General features: G+C 44.0%; 1 protein-coding gene across 2 annotated transcripts in view; it reads right to left on the reverse strand.

Moving 5' to 3' along the window:
* Nucleotides 1–19,534, reverse strand: part of pcdh11 (protocadherin 11) — a gene marked incomplete at both ends in the record, with an annotated part of 150,398 nt that overhangs the window by 59,064 nt on the left and 71,800 nt on the right. Inside the window, 2 exons of one of the 2 annotated variants that reach the window (XM_083651435.1) lie at nucleotides 1,115–1,319; nucleotides 8,451–8,486. In XM_083651435.1, coding sequence (XP_083507561.1) covers nucleotides 1,115–1,319; nucleotides 8,451–8,486 — 241 coding nt within the window. The remainder of the gene's footprint in view (nucleotides 1–1,114; nucleotides 1,320–8,450; nucleotides 8,487–19,534) is intronic. The other variant, XM_083651436.1, reaches the window with a different exon arrangement.

A 19,534-nucleotide genomic window follows, 5' to 3' on the forward strand; every position in this document is an offset into this window, starting at 1 on the left:
CGACTCGGAATAGCCTTGTTTTCACGCGGAGACGGAGCAAGATCATTTGGCCGGGCGTCGTTGCCATGCTGCTGGCGCGCGCAGCCTCTAAACTACCGCCAGTGGAAAAATTCAGGGACTTCTGTGGAGAGTCTCTAGAGCAAGCATCTCTCCTTTACCCCCTCAGCTGGTGATTTGATTTAAAATTCTGTTGTGTGAGGAGAAGAGTTGTGCATCCCTGCCTCCAATGGACCTTGTTATGGAGAACTGGGCAGTGAGCCATTAGCTGTCTGCAGTGACAACTGTCTTATGAATCAATTGCATAAATTCAGCAATATGTTTCCACTCGGGAGTTCAGACTTCCCATTAGTTTGGACAATTTAGCTCCGGACAACAGAACAGAACTGAGCCTTGTCGAATCACTGTGTCAGTAATAAACACGGTCACATCCTTACGCTCATCCTGCAATCCCACGGCAATAGATTCACCGGCCGTCTTAATGCCACGTCCAGACAGGCAGCTCAAATCAGATTTTTTCTCTCTCTCTTTTGCATGTCTGATTAATTTCTTTGTCTAAATAGAAACAAAAACACATGGAACTACATCTGTAGGTGGTTTGAAATGTGGTTCAAATTGCATCTACGAAAATGCGACTCAGTCCGACCACAGAGATCAGATTTCACATGTTGTTTTTTTTGCGTTGACGTTGCATGTTGTTACAAGAAAAGCAGACAACAAATACGGAGGAGAGCCATCAAGAGAATAATAGAAGTGTCATTCCCCCTCAGAAACACCACAATCCTTAATGGTGATGGCATCATAAAAACATTCAGAATAATAAAATGTGTCTTTAATCAGTGTGCGGCTACTATCATTATGCATCTTGTCATTGGCCGGCACCTCATCACTACAGGTGTGCGTTTCACCTACGTTGACTCCCCTTAATCAGTATGCACCCACCTGTTCGTTACCATGACAACCGATGCTGTAGTGATACCAAATTGATTACATTCAAATGCACACATCTGATCTGGTTTGTAAATGAGAAATGTCAGACAGTCCGTTTCTAACAAGACATTTGAAAGGCAAAACAGAGTCACCTGCTGTCTAAACGGATGTCTGAATCAGTACTCACTGGATTCGGGGTCTGAGTTTCCATCTCCCTCGGTGCGGCTGTTAGGCGAGGTCTGTACCTCGTAGTACTCGTCCTGGGGGAAGCCCAGGGGGAGAGGCTGGGTGGTGGTGCTGGTGGTGCTGCTGGGCTCCGGGTCTCCCAGGCCGCTATCACTGCAGCTCTCCTGGGAGCCATCCGGGAGGTGGAACGTCACGCGGCGCTGGGTCTGGAGCCACAACAACAACAACAACAACAACAGGTGCTCTGTCACCAACGTCTCCACTTACACAAAGGTTTCCTGCTAATAAAGTGATCTAGTCAGGGGTACGAGCAAACAATTTGAAATTAGGGTTGGACTGATGTGGTTATTTGAAGCCCAGTACCCATACTGATATTTATGGGTTGAAGCTGCTAATAGCTGATTTTTGTGCAGATCAGAATCTTAAAATTTGTAAATTTTCTTGCCTAAAGGTTTCAAGTATTTACTGTTTATGGGCAGGGTGGAAACGCCTCTGCAACAGCATTGACTCTATAGCACACTCAAACTTTCCATTGAGGCCCATACTAATAAAATTCTTTAAAGTGGGTTAGCAGCTCCTAAAGGCAGAGAGAGGCAGCTTTTACTGTCCATTTTACACACTGACACACCTGAAGCTGTCCAGTCAAACCATATCCTGAAAAACATCGACGCACACTCATAGCTCCGATGTAACCCATTTTACGATCCAACATATAAATGTGAATTATATAAAAATTGCTATGAAATGGTATAATCGTGGCTAGTGTGCAGTCAACATACAGTAATACTGGTGTGCGTTTCCACTTGCTTTTTGTTTGTTTGTTTTGTTTTTTAATCATATCCTCTCCTCCATCATGTCAGCAGATGATGACAGTGACTGGCCAATATCAGATTTTTATTAGAAGATACATTGCCCAGAATATCAGAAAACCAATATATCAGTCCAACCCTATTTGGAAAAATAAATAAATAAACAAACAAACAAAACAAACAAACAAACAAATACATAAAAAATAAATAAATGGCACAACTTTGCTGGCATAACTGGCATGCACAGAGACATGTGTGTGTTGGGGTATTTGGGGGTAAAGCAAGAGAAGCAGGAAGCAGTCAAAGGATGAGCCTGAAAGCCAAAGTCAGTGTGAATTTTGCCTCAAGGCTGTTGTGTTTGCAAAAAGGCCCACGGCTCATTGAGGCTGTCTGGAGACTGAAAGCCGGCTGAGGTCAAGCAGTTTTTTGTAGACTCGTGTGGGACACTGGCTGTACTTTAAGAATAAACAGGTTTAGCAAGTCACCGGGCGGTCAATTGTTCAATTCCAAACCCGACTTCATGGACCTCTACCTTCTCAGTCAAAACTTTTCTTTCTCTGCAAAGTAATGCTATAAAAAAAAAACAAAAAAAAACATACTTCTTGGAAACCAGAAATAGGCATTTCAAATCATTTTCTCCTCCCCTGTCTTCCCATGGGTACGTGCACCTTGACCCACCAAAGTATATTTGAGGAACTGTCCTTTGCAGATATTCTCCCTGACCCAGAGAGAGTCTGCACACCGCGGCGCTGACAGACAATGATAATAAATATCACCGTGAGTGGAGCCAGAAGACAAGTCTCTGGGTGAATGAGCGGTTACTTCTGGCTGGCTGGAGCAAGTTGTGCATCACCTCAGTCAGACTGGGAGACAGCGCTTACCAGGGAAACCCTTGCTTAATTATACCGAGTGTTGTGGCTGCAGCACTCCATCATCTTTACCTGATTTCAGCGGGGAAATAATGCCAAAATTGCATCCTGTCACTAATGGGACTAATTGATACAGTGCCCTCATAACCTAAAATGATTTCTGGGATGTTGAGTCTAGAGAATTCGTTTTCGGATAATAAACTGTTTGTACGATTTATAATTGAGACTTCCAGTCTCCTGTCCCGATAATAGATGGGATGGGTATTAACAGGTTGAACTATGTCCTAGTTTCCCCTCTCGCCCAATTTAGACACAAAAGAAGCGGGGAGGGGTGTCTGGAGGTAGACTTTGATTTGTATAGTCTCGTCTCGAGGATCATAAGAATGTGTACATCTTCCCTGGGCTCGGAGAGACACAGGCCTCTTTGATTTCTCTGGCGGCCTCCAGGAGCTCACGTTGCAACCTTGTTTTTTTTCTATTAGGAGCACAGTTTTTTGGTGGAGCTACCATCAAAAACACCCATATGGTGGCATTTGCCCACAACATACAGTATTAGCTGTCCTTCACGAAAGCAGGAAAGAGCGAGGCACAATGAGTCCCATTATGAGGCAATGGGTAATCTGTGCACATCACAATTTCATTTGTAGGCTTTTGTGTTTCATGCTTTGTGCGGGACAAAGAGACAAACTAGGAGTGATCAGATCACAATTGGCCTGAAGAAGGCAGCCGTGAAAAGTGTGGCGGTGATTACGTCTCTCGCTCAAATCCACGTCTTGGCATGATTCTGTGTGTAGCAGCGCATCATATTGTATTGGGGGATAAAACACATACAACCTAATTACGCCCTCAGCTTCTGTTATTGCGGTCGATTTTATTCGTGCCATTATTCAGACTGATAAGGGAAGGTTTTTTTTTCCCCTCCACAAGCAAATACAACTGGAGTGCAAATTACTATCTTGATTCTTTTCATCTCTATAGCAACAAAAGCAATAAGCCTGTCCTGAATTAAAAACATCATTAACACATGCTCTTTTAAGCTCAGGAGGAGGTGATGTCTCTCTGTGAACACATATTTTCCTGGGCCACTGTGGTGCATAGATAAAGCACTTATTGTGCTTTGATATAAGGCTCGATAAGGCTACGGAAATATGGAAGAGCGGAGTAGGCCTAATAAGTACAAACTGACGAAAAAAAATAGCACAAACAGCTTAGCAGTTCATTTAAAAGCTATCAGAGAGGGTCGGCTAACCTAAATCCACACAATTAGCCCCCTGAAAGAACTACTGAGTGCTTTCCAATGCTGTGATGTTGAAACAGTTAGCGAAATATTCTATTTACTTGATTTGTGTCTAGATCCTGAGGCCACAAATCACTGTGTGGTGTGTGTGTGTGTGTGTGTGTGTGTGTGTGTGTGTGTGTGTGTGTGTGTGTGTGTGTGTGTGTGTGTGTGTGTGTGTGCGCGCGCGCGCCTGTGTGCTAGTAAGGAAAAGATAGATTTAGAGAGATAAAGAGACAAAGAGAGAAAAAGGGCATGCAGTCAAAGAAACAAATAGAAACACAGACAAAGGCCTTCTCTCACTTATGACTGTTCTATTAGGAAAATAGAAACAACTGTGTTATCTGCTCAGAGACGCTGCAATGATTTCTCAACCACATGAAAAGATAAGATACGCCACTCCTTGAAATTAATCCCTCATTTCCTGCATGCGGCGCGTCAAGTCGTGCTGCCAAAAGAACTGCGTGTCTCTCTCTAAAGTTATGAATAGGCCGAGAAGATTTTTCTTTTTGATTCATTTCCTAAGACCACAGAAGACGAGACGAATACCTTGTTGGCACGTCAAAATGGCGCCCGCTCCGCGAGGCGTGTTTGCCCGCGCTTTCAAGTAGTCCAACGGTCGACTTGTTCTCAAACAGCTTTGGCAGCCGTTTCTCAAATTAGTGGAGGAAGCGAGCAAAAGCAAAGTCCAGGCTCCAGTGAAAGACGTTGCCCACTTACAGAGGGTTGGCAGCGGTACAGAAAGCAGGCCTCCTCTCCACATGATTCTCATTTATTGGAAACTTGCTCCAACAATGCCATCCAGAATCTATTAGAACAAACAGCTGTCCTATGACAATTAGGACATAATCACTTTGCATGAGGGAGTGTGCTCGTTGTCTCCTCTGATGTTTATTCACACCCATTCAACTTGCTGCCAGATGTTAAGAAAAAGCCTAATTTGATTTCGGCGAGCACTCGATATGAAGTCGTTTGGATCGTCTCTACAGTATTAATTACAATTAAATGTCATTAATGGGTCTTCAACAAATGGATGTTTTGCTCTCGGTGATAACGGATACGGTTCTGAATAAAACATTCATGATGAAATGCAAACAAACCAAAACAAACGTTCAAACCAAGGAGTCAAGGTGAGTGTTTTGCCAGGCATTATCACTTATTTAAAGAAGCTGCCAGGAATCCATAAAACAAAGACAAGCTGCACTAAGAGATATCAAGACCAAACAAAGCCTGTTCGGCCAGATAAAACACCGCCTTGACAAGTATGTACACAGAGATTTAAAAAAAAACGGACAGGAGAGACACATGCCAAATTCTGTGCTGCGGAAACAAGCCAGCCGATCCAAAACCCTCCCTCTGGTACCCACCCAGACAAGACGCAGATGGGGCTGGATTCACGGGGTTACCGGATTAGAAGTCCGTTCTGTTTAGATGTACAGTAGACGAAGGGAGGCCAAGTAGCTACCACCTTGGCTTGTGGTAAGCCACAGCTCTGCGAGTTGTCATATTATTTATTCATCTTCTTCCCTTCCAGATATACTACTCTTTCCATGTAACAACAAGCCGGCTCTGGGAAGAGCAAGAAGTGGGCCGATAGCGCCTCACTTTGAGTGATAAACAGGGAGCACTTAGGAGTGGATCAGCGGAGACTGGCTCTGCCATTTGAGATAAAGATCAGCTCGCGGGGCCCAGCTGCGCGGGCCGGGCACACCTACACCTGCATCAAGCCCTTCAGAGGAAATGGTGATCTGTCATGTCTCACATGTCTGACAAGGACGAGGGAGGGGGAATTCAATAAATAAATAAATAAATAAATAAACAATCGAGAGGTGTGTATCCCAAAGAGGCTTCCCAAAATGTCTCCGTGCTGGTTGATGTCAATTGTGCAACATCCACACTCTGCTAAAAGGGTTTATTTTGCAAGTGGTTTGCCTGTTGAACACAATGTCCCAGTGTGGCCTATGAGCCGTGAGATGCTGCGATAGCGGGAAGACGCTAGGAGGAGGTGATTCTAACAAGTGGGTGACTTTTGATTTGATTTGGATATAAAAGACAGCAAATCCAAGGGATGAGACATGTAAAAGTGTCAACACTTATTTACAACATGGTCCCTGGAGAAGTTACCGGGTCACGCTTGCTGTTACGGAGTCATCTGCTGTTACAGAGTCATCTGCTGTTACAGAGTCATCTGCTGTTACAGAGTCATCTACTGTTACAGAGTCATCTACTGTTACAGAGTCATCTACTGTTACAGAGTCGTCTGCTGTTACAGAGTCATCTACTGTTACAGAGTCATCTGCTGTTACAGAGTCATCTGCTGTTACAGAGTCATCTACTGTTACAGAGTCATCTGCTGTTACGGAGTCATCTACTGTTACAGAGTCATCTACTGTTACAGAGTCATCTACTGTTACAGAGTCATCTACTGTTACAGAGTCATCTACTGTTACAGAGTCATCTACTGTTACAGAGTCATCTGCTGTTACAGAGTCATCTGCTGTTACAGAGTCATCTACTGTTACAGAGTCATCTACTGTTACAGAGTCATCTACTGTTACAGAGTCATCTGCTGTTACAGAGTCATCTGCTGTTACAGAGTCATCTACTGTTACAGAGTCATCTGCGGCCATGACCTTTGTGGGCCGTGAATTGTAAAGGCATTTGTTGTGTCCCACTGTCCTGGCAGAGCAGGGTGAGTGAGAGGCCATCTTAATTCTATTAACCACGCTCCACATTGACAACACGTCTTACATACGTAGCAACAAGCAGCGGAGCCACCTGAAATAATGTTAGGACGGCAAAAAATAAAATTGATTTTTGTCATTTGCGGGCAGGCACTCTACAAGCTGCAATTGGGCCCATGTGGACACAAGCTGAGTTGTGCACAATTTCACAGTACATCACCCCGTCGTTATCAACACAAAACCAAAACGACTGAATAGCGTTTTTATTGTACAAAGGGCAGGCAGAACTTCTACTTTTTTTTCTCCCAATGACAACAAAACAATTTTGATTGCTTTGCCGTCTATATGGACCAAAGACTATTGAACTCTGAATATGGCTGCGTGCAAGCGTGAATATCAAGGTCGAAAAAGAGAACGGCAGAAAGGCAGGGTGACTTCAGGGTCAGATGTCACAACACAATTTAATTTGCCGTTATGGGGTCTCACCTCCGGAGAGTGAAAAGGGGTCATGTATTGTGTCTTTTGTGCCACTGGCACCACGACGGGCAGTGCCGACCATCAGACACGGAACGGCGGCGGACATTTTGAAATAAGAAGATTTCCATGTCACTGCATCTCGGCCAAACTTGAAATGACAGCTGCCTTTTCTCCAGCGTGGAAGATAGAGACGAGACTTTCTTTAGATGAGAGGAAACCTTTGACCTTGATATCATGTTGCCTAATGCTCTTGAGAAGAAATTGAGGGGGGGGAAAACATTTCCCTTCTGATACACTTGAGGTGAACAATGCAATATCTGGCACCTTCAAAACAAAATAACCAACAACCTTTGATGGATCTTCATGCAAAAATGCAGTTATGACAGAAATGCACGGAAAAAGCAATTTGACAGAAAAATAAATGTGTATTGGAACTGTAGGGCTGTACCAAATGTAATTTATTTTACATTTAATGTTTCTATTGACGTTTTCGAATGTCTGCCGTCATATTTTATGATGCCATCATAAAATAAAGATTCTTGAACGAAATCCTCAATTTGGATAAAATGATTAATCAGATTACATATTTTTTCTTTTTTGCGAGTACTCGTTCATAATAGAAGGAGAGTACTCGAATATTGAAATTACTTACTGTAAAATGCCCATCCCTAATTGCTACACGGCAATTAAAAAGCTGAATAGATCAACCACTAAATCATTGCTGTCAGGTGGAAACCTTGTTTATCCAAAATGTCAACTTGTCAGGCACACAAGAGAACAGCCTTCTTTTTCAGCTTCTTCTTTTTTAGCTTGTGGATTTTTATTGATCCAATGGGGGTTTGGGAGGGTTTTAAGGCTTTAATGCATAAAGAAGCATGGAATCCTTCAGTTGGAGATAAAAACATGACACTCAGTAAAATTGGAGTTACAAGGTTTTTACATGACAACAGTGACATTTATATTCCTTGTTGCACAGTTCATGGGGGCGATAGGCCGATTCATAACCGGACTCATTGGTCTAGAGTATAGTTATGGGATGACAAATAGGAGAATGTGATGCTGTGTTTGATGCTCATGATGGCGCACATGCGAGGAGGAGGAGGAGGAGGAGGAGGAGGAGGAGGAGGAGGAGGAGGAGGAGGAGGAGGAGGAGGAGGAGGAGGAGGAGGAGGAGGAGGAGGAGGGGCAGAGAGTGCATTGGCTGATGAATACCAATACTTACATTGACAGAGGTGATCTTGGCGAGCTGACAGGCCTCCTGCAAGGACAGAAGAACAGTCATTCCACCTCATAGTGTCTGACTGAGATGGATGTGTGGAGCCAACAAAGGAAACTGCACTGGGAACTTTCCAGTCATCTTTAAGTCAGTCAGAGTTCACAATTGACAAGCTCATAGATTTCCCGAGTTTAAAGCCTTCTCTCAGCTGGAAGGAAGATTTAGGATCCATATTGATTTCTTACTCCCAGGCAAAGAGGTTGCACAGCTCTTTCCAGTGGGCTGAAGAATACACGCCCTCTCCTCACAAATGTAAAGGATAGGGCAAACCTGACATCCTGACACACACACGCCGCGCAACTGACACGTTGATGAAGATGTTTTCTGTGCATGTCACGGGGGCCAAGTGAACCGGGCGGCATATCAAATGAAACATCAAAAATTAACAATAAACAGCGACAAGCTGATAAAAAAAAATTGGGAGCAAAAGCCACCCGCAAGCCTGCAAAACAGCATCCTCTCTCTGGGGACTGAGATAACTCATAGAGAGATAAGAGTGTTTAATTTTTAATCACCACTTTTGTTTCCTTTGTACTGTGTATAATAATCTGACTACATGACTTGCTTTGCAAAGAAAATAGGAGATTGGCGGTGAGGAGCCATTGAGACAGGGCAGAAGCAGAGAGGACTGCCGGGGTGGAACGGTAAAACAATGAACAGGAAACGAGTTCAAGTCAACAGATCATCCCGCCATAATTGTTCACCAAGGGATGCTGCTGCTGACTGAGCGAAAGAGCAGCGCATCCCAAGCTACTCGTCAAAAAACAGAGTGTGGACAACAACAACAACAACAACAAGTAGTGTCTCAGAAGTCTTACACCTGGTGTTATTTGAATACTCTTATGAGTTAGACTAGGTTTATGAGTCACAGGAAGTACAATCGGAATCGGATACGATTGTATTTAGTCTCTCAAGCCAGACGGTCTCTTCTACATAAGGTGAATACATACAGTATACACAGTATAATGAGTGCAATATAGATTGAACAATGACATGGTATTATTTGAAAGTCATTTTTGGTTTACTGTTAGGGACTGACACTATCTCAACCTTACCCTGATCTTAACCAAATTGTTGAGTTGCCCTTAGTTATTTTTCACATGACAAACAGGTGAACATGGCACATCCAATTTAAGCTTTGTCAATCATTTGTGGAGGAACCATCACACCATTTAAGAGTGCATGCGTATGTTAGTTTAGCTTACTTTATTTGGCATCTATTAGAAACTCACGAACATACAGTACACGTTACATGTATATGTACATTAAAATAAACAATGATAACACAGAAAGTCCACAGGTTAATTTCCACTGTGGTCCTGCTATAATAATGTGTTTGTGCATTCTGGGATGATCATTCGACCACAAAAGCACATTTAATACAATGTATCGTATGACGTCTTAGTGCCGTCTCACAGGCGTGGTCAGTATACTTACTTTGTATTGGATAAATAGGACTTGGGAAATGCTTTGAAGTAATGGGCAAAATTGGGAAATACAATCACAGCCACTAATGCTGTGTGACTGATGATTTCCATGTAATGTGAGGCGCTCAGTGCAGTATGCAAAGAGCTGCGTACTGTACAAACATGCAGACAGATGGATGTCGAAAGAAATCTCACAAGCTTGTCAGAAAGTGAAAAGTACAAGTCATGCACTGGAGTCGACGTTTATTTACACAAATGTATTTCCGACATTATAACCCTAACTGGTACTGTAGGCACCACACCCAACTGCTGGCACATGATCTTGTTATCAGACTGACTTTTGGAAGATGATCTTAAAATATTAGTATGCCGCACTTGTGTTCTTTGAAATACATGCAATCCAAGGTTAGGAAAAGGTTAGTGTTTATTTATTTATTTATTTATTTTTGTGTTGCATATTTGAGCGTGATAATGATTGTCAGATCTGTTTGAAGAGTTGCTCATTTGCATGCCCTGACTGGTCATTTAAAGATATGAATTTTACTTGAGGCTGCCATGAGACAGCTCTCCCTCCTCAAAGGCATGTTTTATTCAACATCTCATGACACATACTTCAAGTTTCAGACCTTGCCGTCCAATTAAATATATGATAATGTACACGCGGAGATCTGCGAAGGTGACCTGTGGTCGTCTCATATTTAGATGATATACACAAGCTTACTGTATATGTACATGTACAGCTAATGTGCGGTGGATCTGTCCGCAAAGGTGTGGTCAGTGAACTTCTCCTCTCTCTGTATGTACAGTACGCCTCTCAAAACCAGTGGTTTCAAAGTACCCACATGCATGCCTGTGTGCATGAGAGCGTTATGCTCAATATGAGTGCATTTGTTAGTGAAGCACATCAAAGTATATGTCTTCGCCAGCAAAAGGCACTGGGGTTCGAACTGAGCCTTTGATCACTCCAGGACTCTCTGATCATTAAAATATTGGATAAATAATTGATTAAAAACACCAGACTTTATTGTGTGTGCCTCTGTGTCCAAATTTATTCCAACCTTGAGACATGGTGGCGGTACAACGAATAAATATTGTAGATATGAGTGATAGCAACATACATGTAGCATTGTATTGCATGTTTTTGAAACATATATATAAATAATTGCGTTTGATATCGCCGCGACTTGCAAAGGGAATGCATACTGACTACTGACTCATAGTCTTGAGTTCCCCAGCACCCAGTGCCAGTATGAGGAAGTGGAGACAAGTTGAAGTGCGGCAACAACCCTTCTTCTCCAATGAAGGTATGAGCTATGGGCTGGCAGGTTGGCACAGAGGTAGAGGGACTGGATGATCATCAGAAGGCACTGACAGGTGGTGGAGGTAAGGAAGAGTATATTCCAGCTGTGAGTAGGTGACTGGAGGGTAGCTAATATTACATCTCCAGTCTGCTGCAAACCAAAACTGCACTGTGCAAGAGCAACACAATGAGCCCATAGTCTGTGTATCTAGGATATTCCAAAAAAAGGAAATTCCAATGGCTTGGTGGTGTGCATTGGCCAATAAGACTATCCTGCTCTCCCATATACACATGCATACCACAGTATAAAAGATGAACACAAGTACATCCAGATTTATTCATATTCCAAGGCCCTTGCTGGGCCACAGGGGAGGTAGAGGTATTACTGTATATTACCATTAAACATTTCAGTTTCCTGTGAATCATCACATCGCAAATCCAGAGTTTGACATTTGACAAAAACGACTGGCTTGCATTATATTGTTTATTTCTATGATATACCGTTGAGGATGACTCATAATTACCTCCGCCTACAGAGTTGGCCGGAGGTCATGTTTTCACCCCTGTCTGTTTGTCTGTCTGTTTGACCGCAGGATATCTCAAAAAGTTATTAACGGATTTGCACAAGACTTAAAAAAGTAGGCTATGCCCAACCCAGAACTGATTAACTTTCTATGCCCACTGGCCAACAGGGGGCGTGGCAATGGGCATGGCCAATCACAAAAAGGCACCTAACTCCAAACTTGTTCTCGTAACACCACGAAACTTTGTAGAAGGGTTGGCGGAGGTATGCACTCTAGACTCTACCGAGGGCCCTAGTTTTGTTTTCAGTCAATTCAGAAGCAGCTCTGCACTCAGACCAGCAGCAACAGGATTGCTGTGCTGCTGGCGGCCACTTGGAGCTGGCTGATTGCTAGCTGCGACTCAGTGGTGTCGAAGCGGAAAGGAGGAACATAGGAGCACAGGATCATGGTCAGCCTATTATCTCAGCTCAGAGACTATCTCTGGCTGTCACTGCCGCTGGGGTTCACACTGTTTGCAGCCTCAACACATGCTAAAGAACTACGATGAACTCGAAACTCTTAGCAATTAAAACGGGCCTCACAATGACTGCCATCCTGGGTCAGATGTTCAGGAGGTTCAAGAAGCAAAGATCTATTGATGATACCTAACATTTTACAGCGTTTTAATAACAATAAATATTTCCGAGCCGAAATGCCTTAATAGGAGCTGACCTCCCCGAACCTCCCAGTGATGAGGCATCTCCCCAAGCTTCACTGCGCAGTTATCTCCAGCGGCGAATTTCTAAAAACCAGCACATCAAGTCGCCTCTCTGTATTTTGTGAAAATAATTTTAAAGGCTGCGCATGATGTGATAACTTGAAGCTACACTCAAACCCTGAAAGCCCCTCGTCTCGGAGACCCTCGCGCTCCTAATAGTTTAACACTAATGAGATCTGCAGCCTCCCCACATAGCGCAACCGCTTATTCCGCAGTGAATCTCCTCCTTTGAAGAGGAGGAGACAGGGGAGCATGCTAGGCTAGCTAGCCCTAGTCTCTCCAGCTGCCAAGGCCGGCCGCGCTGCTTCTTTCACATGTGTTGTGTGACTCTGACTCAGGGTTCATTGGCGAGGCTGTGGCCATATTGTGCTGTGCTGCTGTTCAATTCAACTCATGTGCATGCGTGAAGTCTGTGAAAATAATGGTCAAGCAGGACTTGTCAGGGCTGCTCGCTATTCTAAAAATGGCAGTGCAGTGCCACAGACTTCGGCTTCAAGTGCTTAGCCCTACAGACGAGATGGAGCTGCTTAGCCCTACAGACGAGATGGAGCTGCTTAGCCCTACAGACGAGATGGAGTTTTATTATTATTATTATTATTATTATTATTATTATTACTCTTTTCTTTTGTAGGAACTAGCTAGCAGCTAGCGGGTGTAGTTCAGTCAAAAGAAAATAGTTCTTACATGAAGGTGAGAGGGAAAATATGTATTTTGGATTTTAGGGTGAGCTGTCCCTTTAACCTCACTGTATAAAATGACCTATTCTGACCTCTAGGATAATCACAGCCTCATGAATCTTTACAACCACAAACGACCTACTGTAGGGCATTCAGGGGATGTATGGCTTCCCTAGGGTTATTCTCTAAATATAAATAAATAATATTCTATAAATTATAGAATGAATGGGGACATTAACAGAATTATGGAAAGGAAAACCATGGTCGAGTTTAGCTCTACCTCGCCTTTTTTGAGGATTTAGGCCTGTACACCAAGTGTCCCACCACCTTTGAAATCCAAATTCCGTCCCTCATGCGCGCGGGCACAGGAGACGTTATCGAGCTCAAGTCGACATGGCCTTTATATTTGTGGTGAACGCAGCATGTCTTAGACTGTGCGATAAAGCCTTTATATTTGCGGTGAATGCAGCATGTCTAAGACTGTGCCATAAAGCCTTTATATTTGTGGTGAACGCAGCATGTCTTAGACTGTGCCATAAAGCCTTTATATTTGTGGTGAACGCAGCATGTCTTAGACTGTGCCATAAAGCCTTTATATTTGTGGTGAACGCAGCATGTCTTAGACTGTGCCATAAAGCCTTTATATTTGTGGTGAACGCAGCATGTCTTAGACTGTGCGATAAAGCCTTTATATTTGTGGTGAACGCAGCATGTCTTAGACTGTGCGATAAAGCCTTTATATTTGTGGTGAACGCAGCATGTCTTAGACTGTGCGATAAAGCCTTTATATTTGTGGTGAACGCAGCATGTCTTAGACTGTGCCATAAAGCCTTTATATTTGTGGTGAACGCAGCATGTCTTTGACTGTGCCATAAAGCCTTTATATTTGTGGTGAACGCAGCATGTCTTTGACTGTGCCATAAAGCCTTTATATTTGTGGTGAACGCAGCATGTCTTAGACTGTGCCATAAAGCCTTTATATTTGTGGTGAACGCAGCATGTCTTGGACAGCGCGATAAAACGGCCGCAAACAAAACACCTCCTCATCAAAGAGCCTAATAAAGTCTTCAATACACTTAAGTGTAGTCTTAGATAAATACAATCCCCCGTTTCCCTCCGCATTGGTGTTCGCTTGTCCAAAGTGCATTGACGTGCATATTGGCATTCAATAAAGGGAGAACCCTCTCAGCAAACTAGTGGTGTAAATCCTATACACTTCTTGAGTGTGCACGAGGAGGAACTTTCCTCTAACACAATTACTCGAGAGCAATAATGTCACCGTGTGTTCCCGACCAATTTTGATTTACAAGTGGACAACATGTTGCCATTTCATCAGCTTATTATTATTAAGTGGTGTGTATATGTGTGTTTCCCCTGGACAATCCCCCTCGTGCTGCACTCTTAGTGAGCTATTGATCCTCCCAGTGTAGCGGCCCCTCCTGATTTCATTAGGCGAGCTGCTGTTAATTACTCCACACTCTAACCTTTCGCTGTTTCATTTGGACCGACAAATTGGGTGAATTAAAAAGGGGAGGTAGGAAGAGGAAAAGAAAGAAAGAAAGCGAGGGGTGGGGGGAGGGGGGGCGTGCTCCCTTGCAGCTGCGGCGGTGGATGGACCCCCCCCTCCCCCTCCCGCGCTGTGCCGCTCGAGTCCCAAGCGGCATAATAATTAAAAAAGTTCATCAATGTTCTCTTTGCTCATCAAATTATGCAGAAGGAGGCTACTCCGGTAATTGTCGCAGAGGATTCATTTAGGAAGACCATACCGGCTAGATCTAGTATGGCCGTCTGGGGAGTTCTGCTTTCTCCTCCCTCCTACAATGTATTTGTATAAAAAGGCTCTCAGCTTAAAGTAGGCTGATGATCATTAAAACAGTTTATTCACTTACGCTTATGTATTTACATTTGTCATTTGTGACCGGCGACATTAACGAACTTCTACTTTTTGTTGTGGCCTGATTCGAAATGCGACACCCCCTTCTTACCGCCATGCCAATTTGTCTGCTTAAGACTGGTATTAAAAGAATGCGGTATGACATATAGCTGGAAAGTTATAATTAGGCTTCTTCTAATACCTGGTGTCATAATATTACATGCACAGTGCACTGCATGTAAAGCACACTTTAAACGCAGGGGATCCAGACTGGGAAACAGATGATGAGCATGATGCACTAAATCCATGTTAAATCAATATAGCGACGTCCTCCACATCGAGGGATTATTGATAGGAATTAGTCCCAGCTGTAATTTCTCACTTGCGACATATCAGGTAATTTCGAGTTTGGCGCGTCCGCGTGTTTCCGACCGTCGTTATAGTGAAGCAAAATCATTTAACTGCTATGCCCGCTTTGAGTAATGACCCGCTGTAAAGTGGGACAATGCAGCGACATGGAAGCGTTAACAACGGACCAAATGACATTTATAAGATCTTGTGGATTCGAAACGATGAGAGGTGCCCTTTCCTCAAGGTTGAGCACATTCTAGCCGAGAAGATTCTACATGATTCAGTAAAAGCCATTCAGAGTGCTCCCTTCGGCTGAGATAATAACTTCATCATAATTAGCTTGTGGTGCTCAGGAGTGTTGAATTGTCGGTTGCAGTGGGATCCGGGCTGATTTAGTGCTTGATTTAATTACGTATCAAAATTCAATTAGACGTGCTTTCAACCAAATTCAAAGTGAGTTTTGTCACGCCGTCCCTTGAAATCAGGCGCGGCTTGAAGGACATCCCTCATAATGCGGTGACATCTAACTTAATAATCATCTCTTACCAACAAATCGTTTGCGAGAGCCAAAAGATGAAAATGGGGGGAGGAGGAAAAAAGGCCATGTGATTTAGAGATTTGCTTTTTTTAGTCTTCCGCTACTTGTTTCACATCTCGACTGACATCAAAGAGCATCAAGCTTAAGTGTGAAAGAGGAGGTGATTCAGTGCTGATGTGACGAAGGGGTGCAGGTAGTTGCTCTTTGAGGTAGACTCCGGCTGAGGAAGTGTCTGGCTTTTTTTACCCACATCAGTTAGTGCCTGCAGTGCTCACCGCCTCCTGCTCCACACACTACACTAGGGGAAAGAGAGGGGCTGTTTTGAATAAGTGTCACACCAGCCTCCAAGAGCTACATTGATCTTTACTACTATGCAAATCCAAGATGTCATGGTGTCTGTGCTGAAAAGCACATGGAAGGCAAAGGATATTTCAGTTGGAGGTCACTGACAGAAGCGTAGCCTTTTACCAGTATTGTAAATACACTCATTGGGCATTTTATTAGGTGCAGCTAGGTAGTACCGGGTAGGATATTCTCTCTTGCCTTCAAAACTGCCTGAATATTCCGAGGCATGCATTGAACACACAGTGCTGGTGGAGACGTACCACAGGGATCTCGCTCTATAGCTACTGATTTGACAGCATTCCGCTGTTTCTGCAGCTTTTCTGTGGCCCACTCATGCTGTGAACATCCTGCTTCACCTCATCCCAATGGTGTTTTATTGGGCTGAGATCTGGGGACTGTGCAGACCAGACGCGCTACACTTAAGTCACTGTCATGTTCCGGGAGCCATCTTGAGAACGCACGCACATTAAGTATCCCTTTGAAGAAGCGCTACACTGTGGGCATGAAGGGACGCAGCTGGCCAGCAACAATGTTTAAGTACGCTCAAACCATGCTCACTTGGTATTAAGGGGCCTAAGTGTGTGCCAAGAAGACGTCCCCCAGCGCATTAGAGCACCCCCAACAGGCTGTGGTGTGGATAACAGGCTGTTGACACCAGATTCTGATCCCAGCAGGCTGCAACAGAAGTAGGGATTCATCAGACCAGGCGGTATTTTCCCACTCTTCAATCATCCAGTATTGGTGATCATGACAAGCAGACACGTTTGGCCCATTCTGGACTTGAGTCCAGTAGCACAGTAAGCTGGTGTACTGAAAGTGTGCATCCACATGGCTCTCAGCGACGCATGGTTGGAGACCTCGACTGAACAATCAGCGAACCTCTCGACCGTGTCTGCCTGCGCGGCCTGTCTGCATACTGAGTCACAGAGACGTGACTCACTGTTACGGAGGAGGCAGCGGGCTGCGTATGCGCGGAGGCGCCAGCAAATAAAGTGTCTGCTAAGTGTGTGTGTCAGAGAGGAAACGACGGGGTGCTAGTGCCGTGACGAATCTTGGGTTTCGTCAAGATGTGCGAACTGCTAATCCGTTTGATCCCTCTCGCTCGCAGACACTTTTCTTCTTCGTCGAGACTGGCAGAGGCGTTGTCCATAGACTGTGATGTGCTCCGTCACACCTGAGGGCCTGCTGGTGGAGCGCCCAGCCAGAATCAGCCATCACTGTCGCCCACTGGCGAACAAGACACACAACGATGACGTGGATTAACGATTGCCGGTGCGTTCATGAATATGATCTGTGAAAAGAGTTGCGTTCAACTTAACTTTAAACACACAGTTGGCGGCCATATGGTGGACTATATGTCATTCAGTATATCTCTTATAGGTGTCAGAATAGAGTCACTGTTACCCATCTGGAACCACGGCTGGAACCGCCGCTTTGCATATGAGCACGCTCGCAAAGGACTTCACAAAGAAGCTTGCGAAACACAGACGCTCCAAAGTGACGGCTTGTTCTAAATTTCAATGTGGATGTCAGAACAAGCGGTGATAATACTTTATTAATGTCTCTAAAAATAATAGCCGTCAAAACTATTGCATCTGCTGCTGCCCCAGGCGTCTGTACGAGATTGCTTTTGATCATAAAGCATCATATTGATCATAAACTTAAGTGCATACTCATGTAGCCCGCGCTGGGTAGCACCCCGCAGCTGGGAAGTGAAGCAGGAAGTTCTGGCATGGGAGGCGGACGCTCTAGCAAGGAGGTTAAAACTCATGGGCGCTAGCGTCTGTCGCTAGAGCCTCTCTTGAGATCTCTGGGAGTGAGGTTTACTCACACTGCACAGCGCTACCTGCTGGCCACCAGTAGCATCAGAATATGCTATAACTATATCAATTACAACATTGCAACTTTGTTGCAGCAAATAGCTTGCAGTGTTAGCTTGCAAGTTTAAATGCCGATGTTAGAGTTGGGGGTAGGAACAAAAGGATCATCTTAATCTTATTATAATCCACTTCAATGGCATGAATTAAATTATTCTATGTTTTTTTCTGCGTCATTCCACTCTTAGCCATTCCTAACCATGTCTGATTAGTAAGGGGATACTGTATGCTTCTCAGAGAGCAAAGAGCTCACAGCTTTCATTTTTTCACTCAAGTACCAGAAGGCCCAGACAGACTAATTACCACCATCTCTTCAATTTCAGCATCAGCAGCAACACTTTCCCCCTTCTTACTCCTCACGCCTCATAAATGATTATTAAGTGTACTAGTGACACTAGCAAGTGTAACATAGTGTACTTGTCAGCAGGCTTTTCATATTCCAAACCAGCACCATTTTGAGCAGTACTTTGTGTGGGTGTATTTTTGCTCTCTACCTTGGACAAAACTAGTAATGTAGGGATGGTGTGCAGGTCATAAATGCCCACAGCACCCAGGCTAAGTCAGGTGTTTATTTCTCCCAATGAAATGGCAATAAAAGTGAAGTAATAGACTGTAAAAAAAAAAAAAAAAAGGCAATATAACTGTTTGTTTTTTTAAGGGCAACTAAGGAAGATGTTATATACTGTACAGGAATAAAAGCAGAAGTTGTTGTGTCGTAGCACTCAATAGAGTCTGAACAGAATGACTGCTCTTCCTGCTGCTGCTGCTGCTGCGGATATTAAATATTAACAGTCAACATCCTCACTATTCAGGAAGAGACACCTCCACCGTCTCCGGTGAGGCTGATGCCAATGAATCTTTTCTCAGGTAAGCAATGGAAGAGATGTGCAACAGAGGTACACTAGTTACCACCTTCAGCTGCAAAGCACTTTAGTTGGCTCTGGTTAAGCATTTGTAGACTAATTCTGCATAACAAGGCTGCCAAATGTGAGTCTTCTTACTATAATTATAAAAGGGTCAGTGACATCAGTGACATCGTCATTGATGTCGGCTATAGCTCAGGAGGTAGAGCCCATCGGTTTTTTGAATGGGTGAATGTACCTACTGACTGTAAAACGCTTTGGATAAAAGCGCTATATAAATGCAGGCCATTCATAGAAAATTGTGATGTCATCGGTGATGTCATAAATCCTTCCCTGCTCACAGTCCAGCCAATCAAGCCTGGACCTGCGACAACAACATGGACCAGCTCGAGCCAATTCCGGACCACCTCAAGGAACATGCTGCTGCAAGAAAAGAAAGAAGGCTCTGGAAAGGTGCTGCCGCACATGCAGATGACCGCAGAGAGGAGACACAGCGCA

This window comes from Poromitra crassiceps (genome assembly GCF_964638095.1).
Source record: "Poromitra crassiceps genome assembly, chromosome: 15".
Classification (NCBI taxonomy): domain Eukaryota; kingdom Metazoa; phylum Chordata; class Actinopteri; order Beryciformes; family Melamphaidae; genus Poromitra; species Poromitra crassiceps.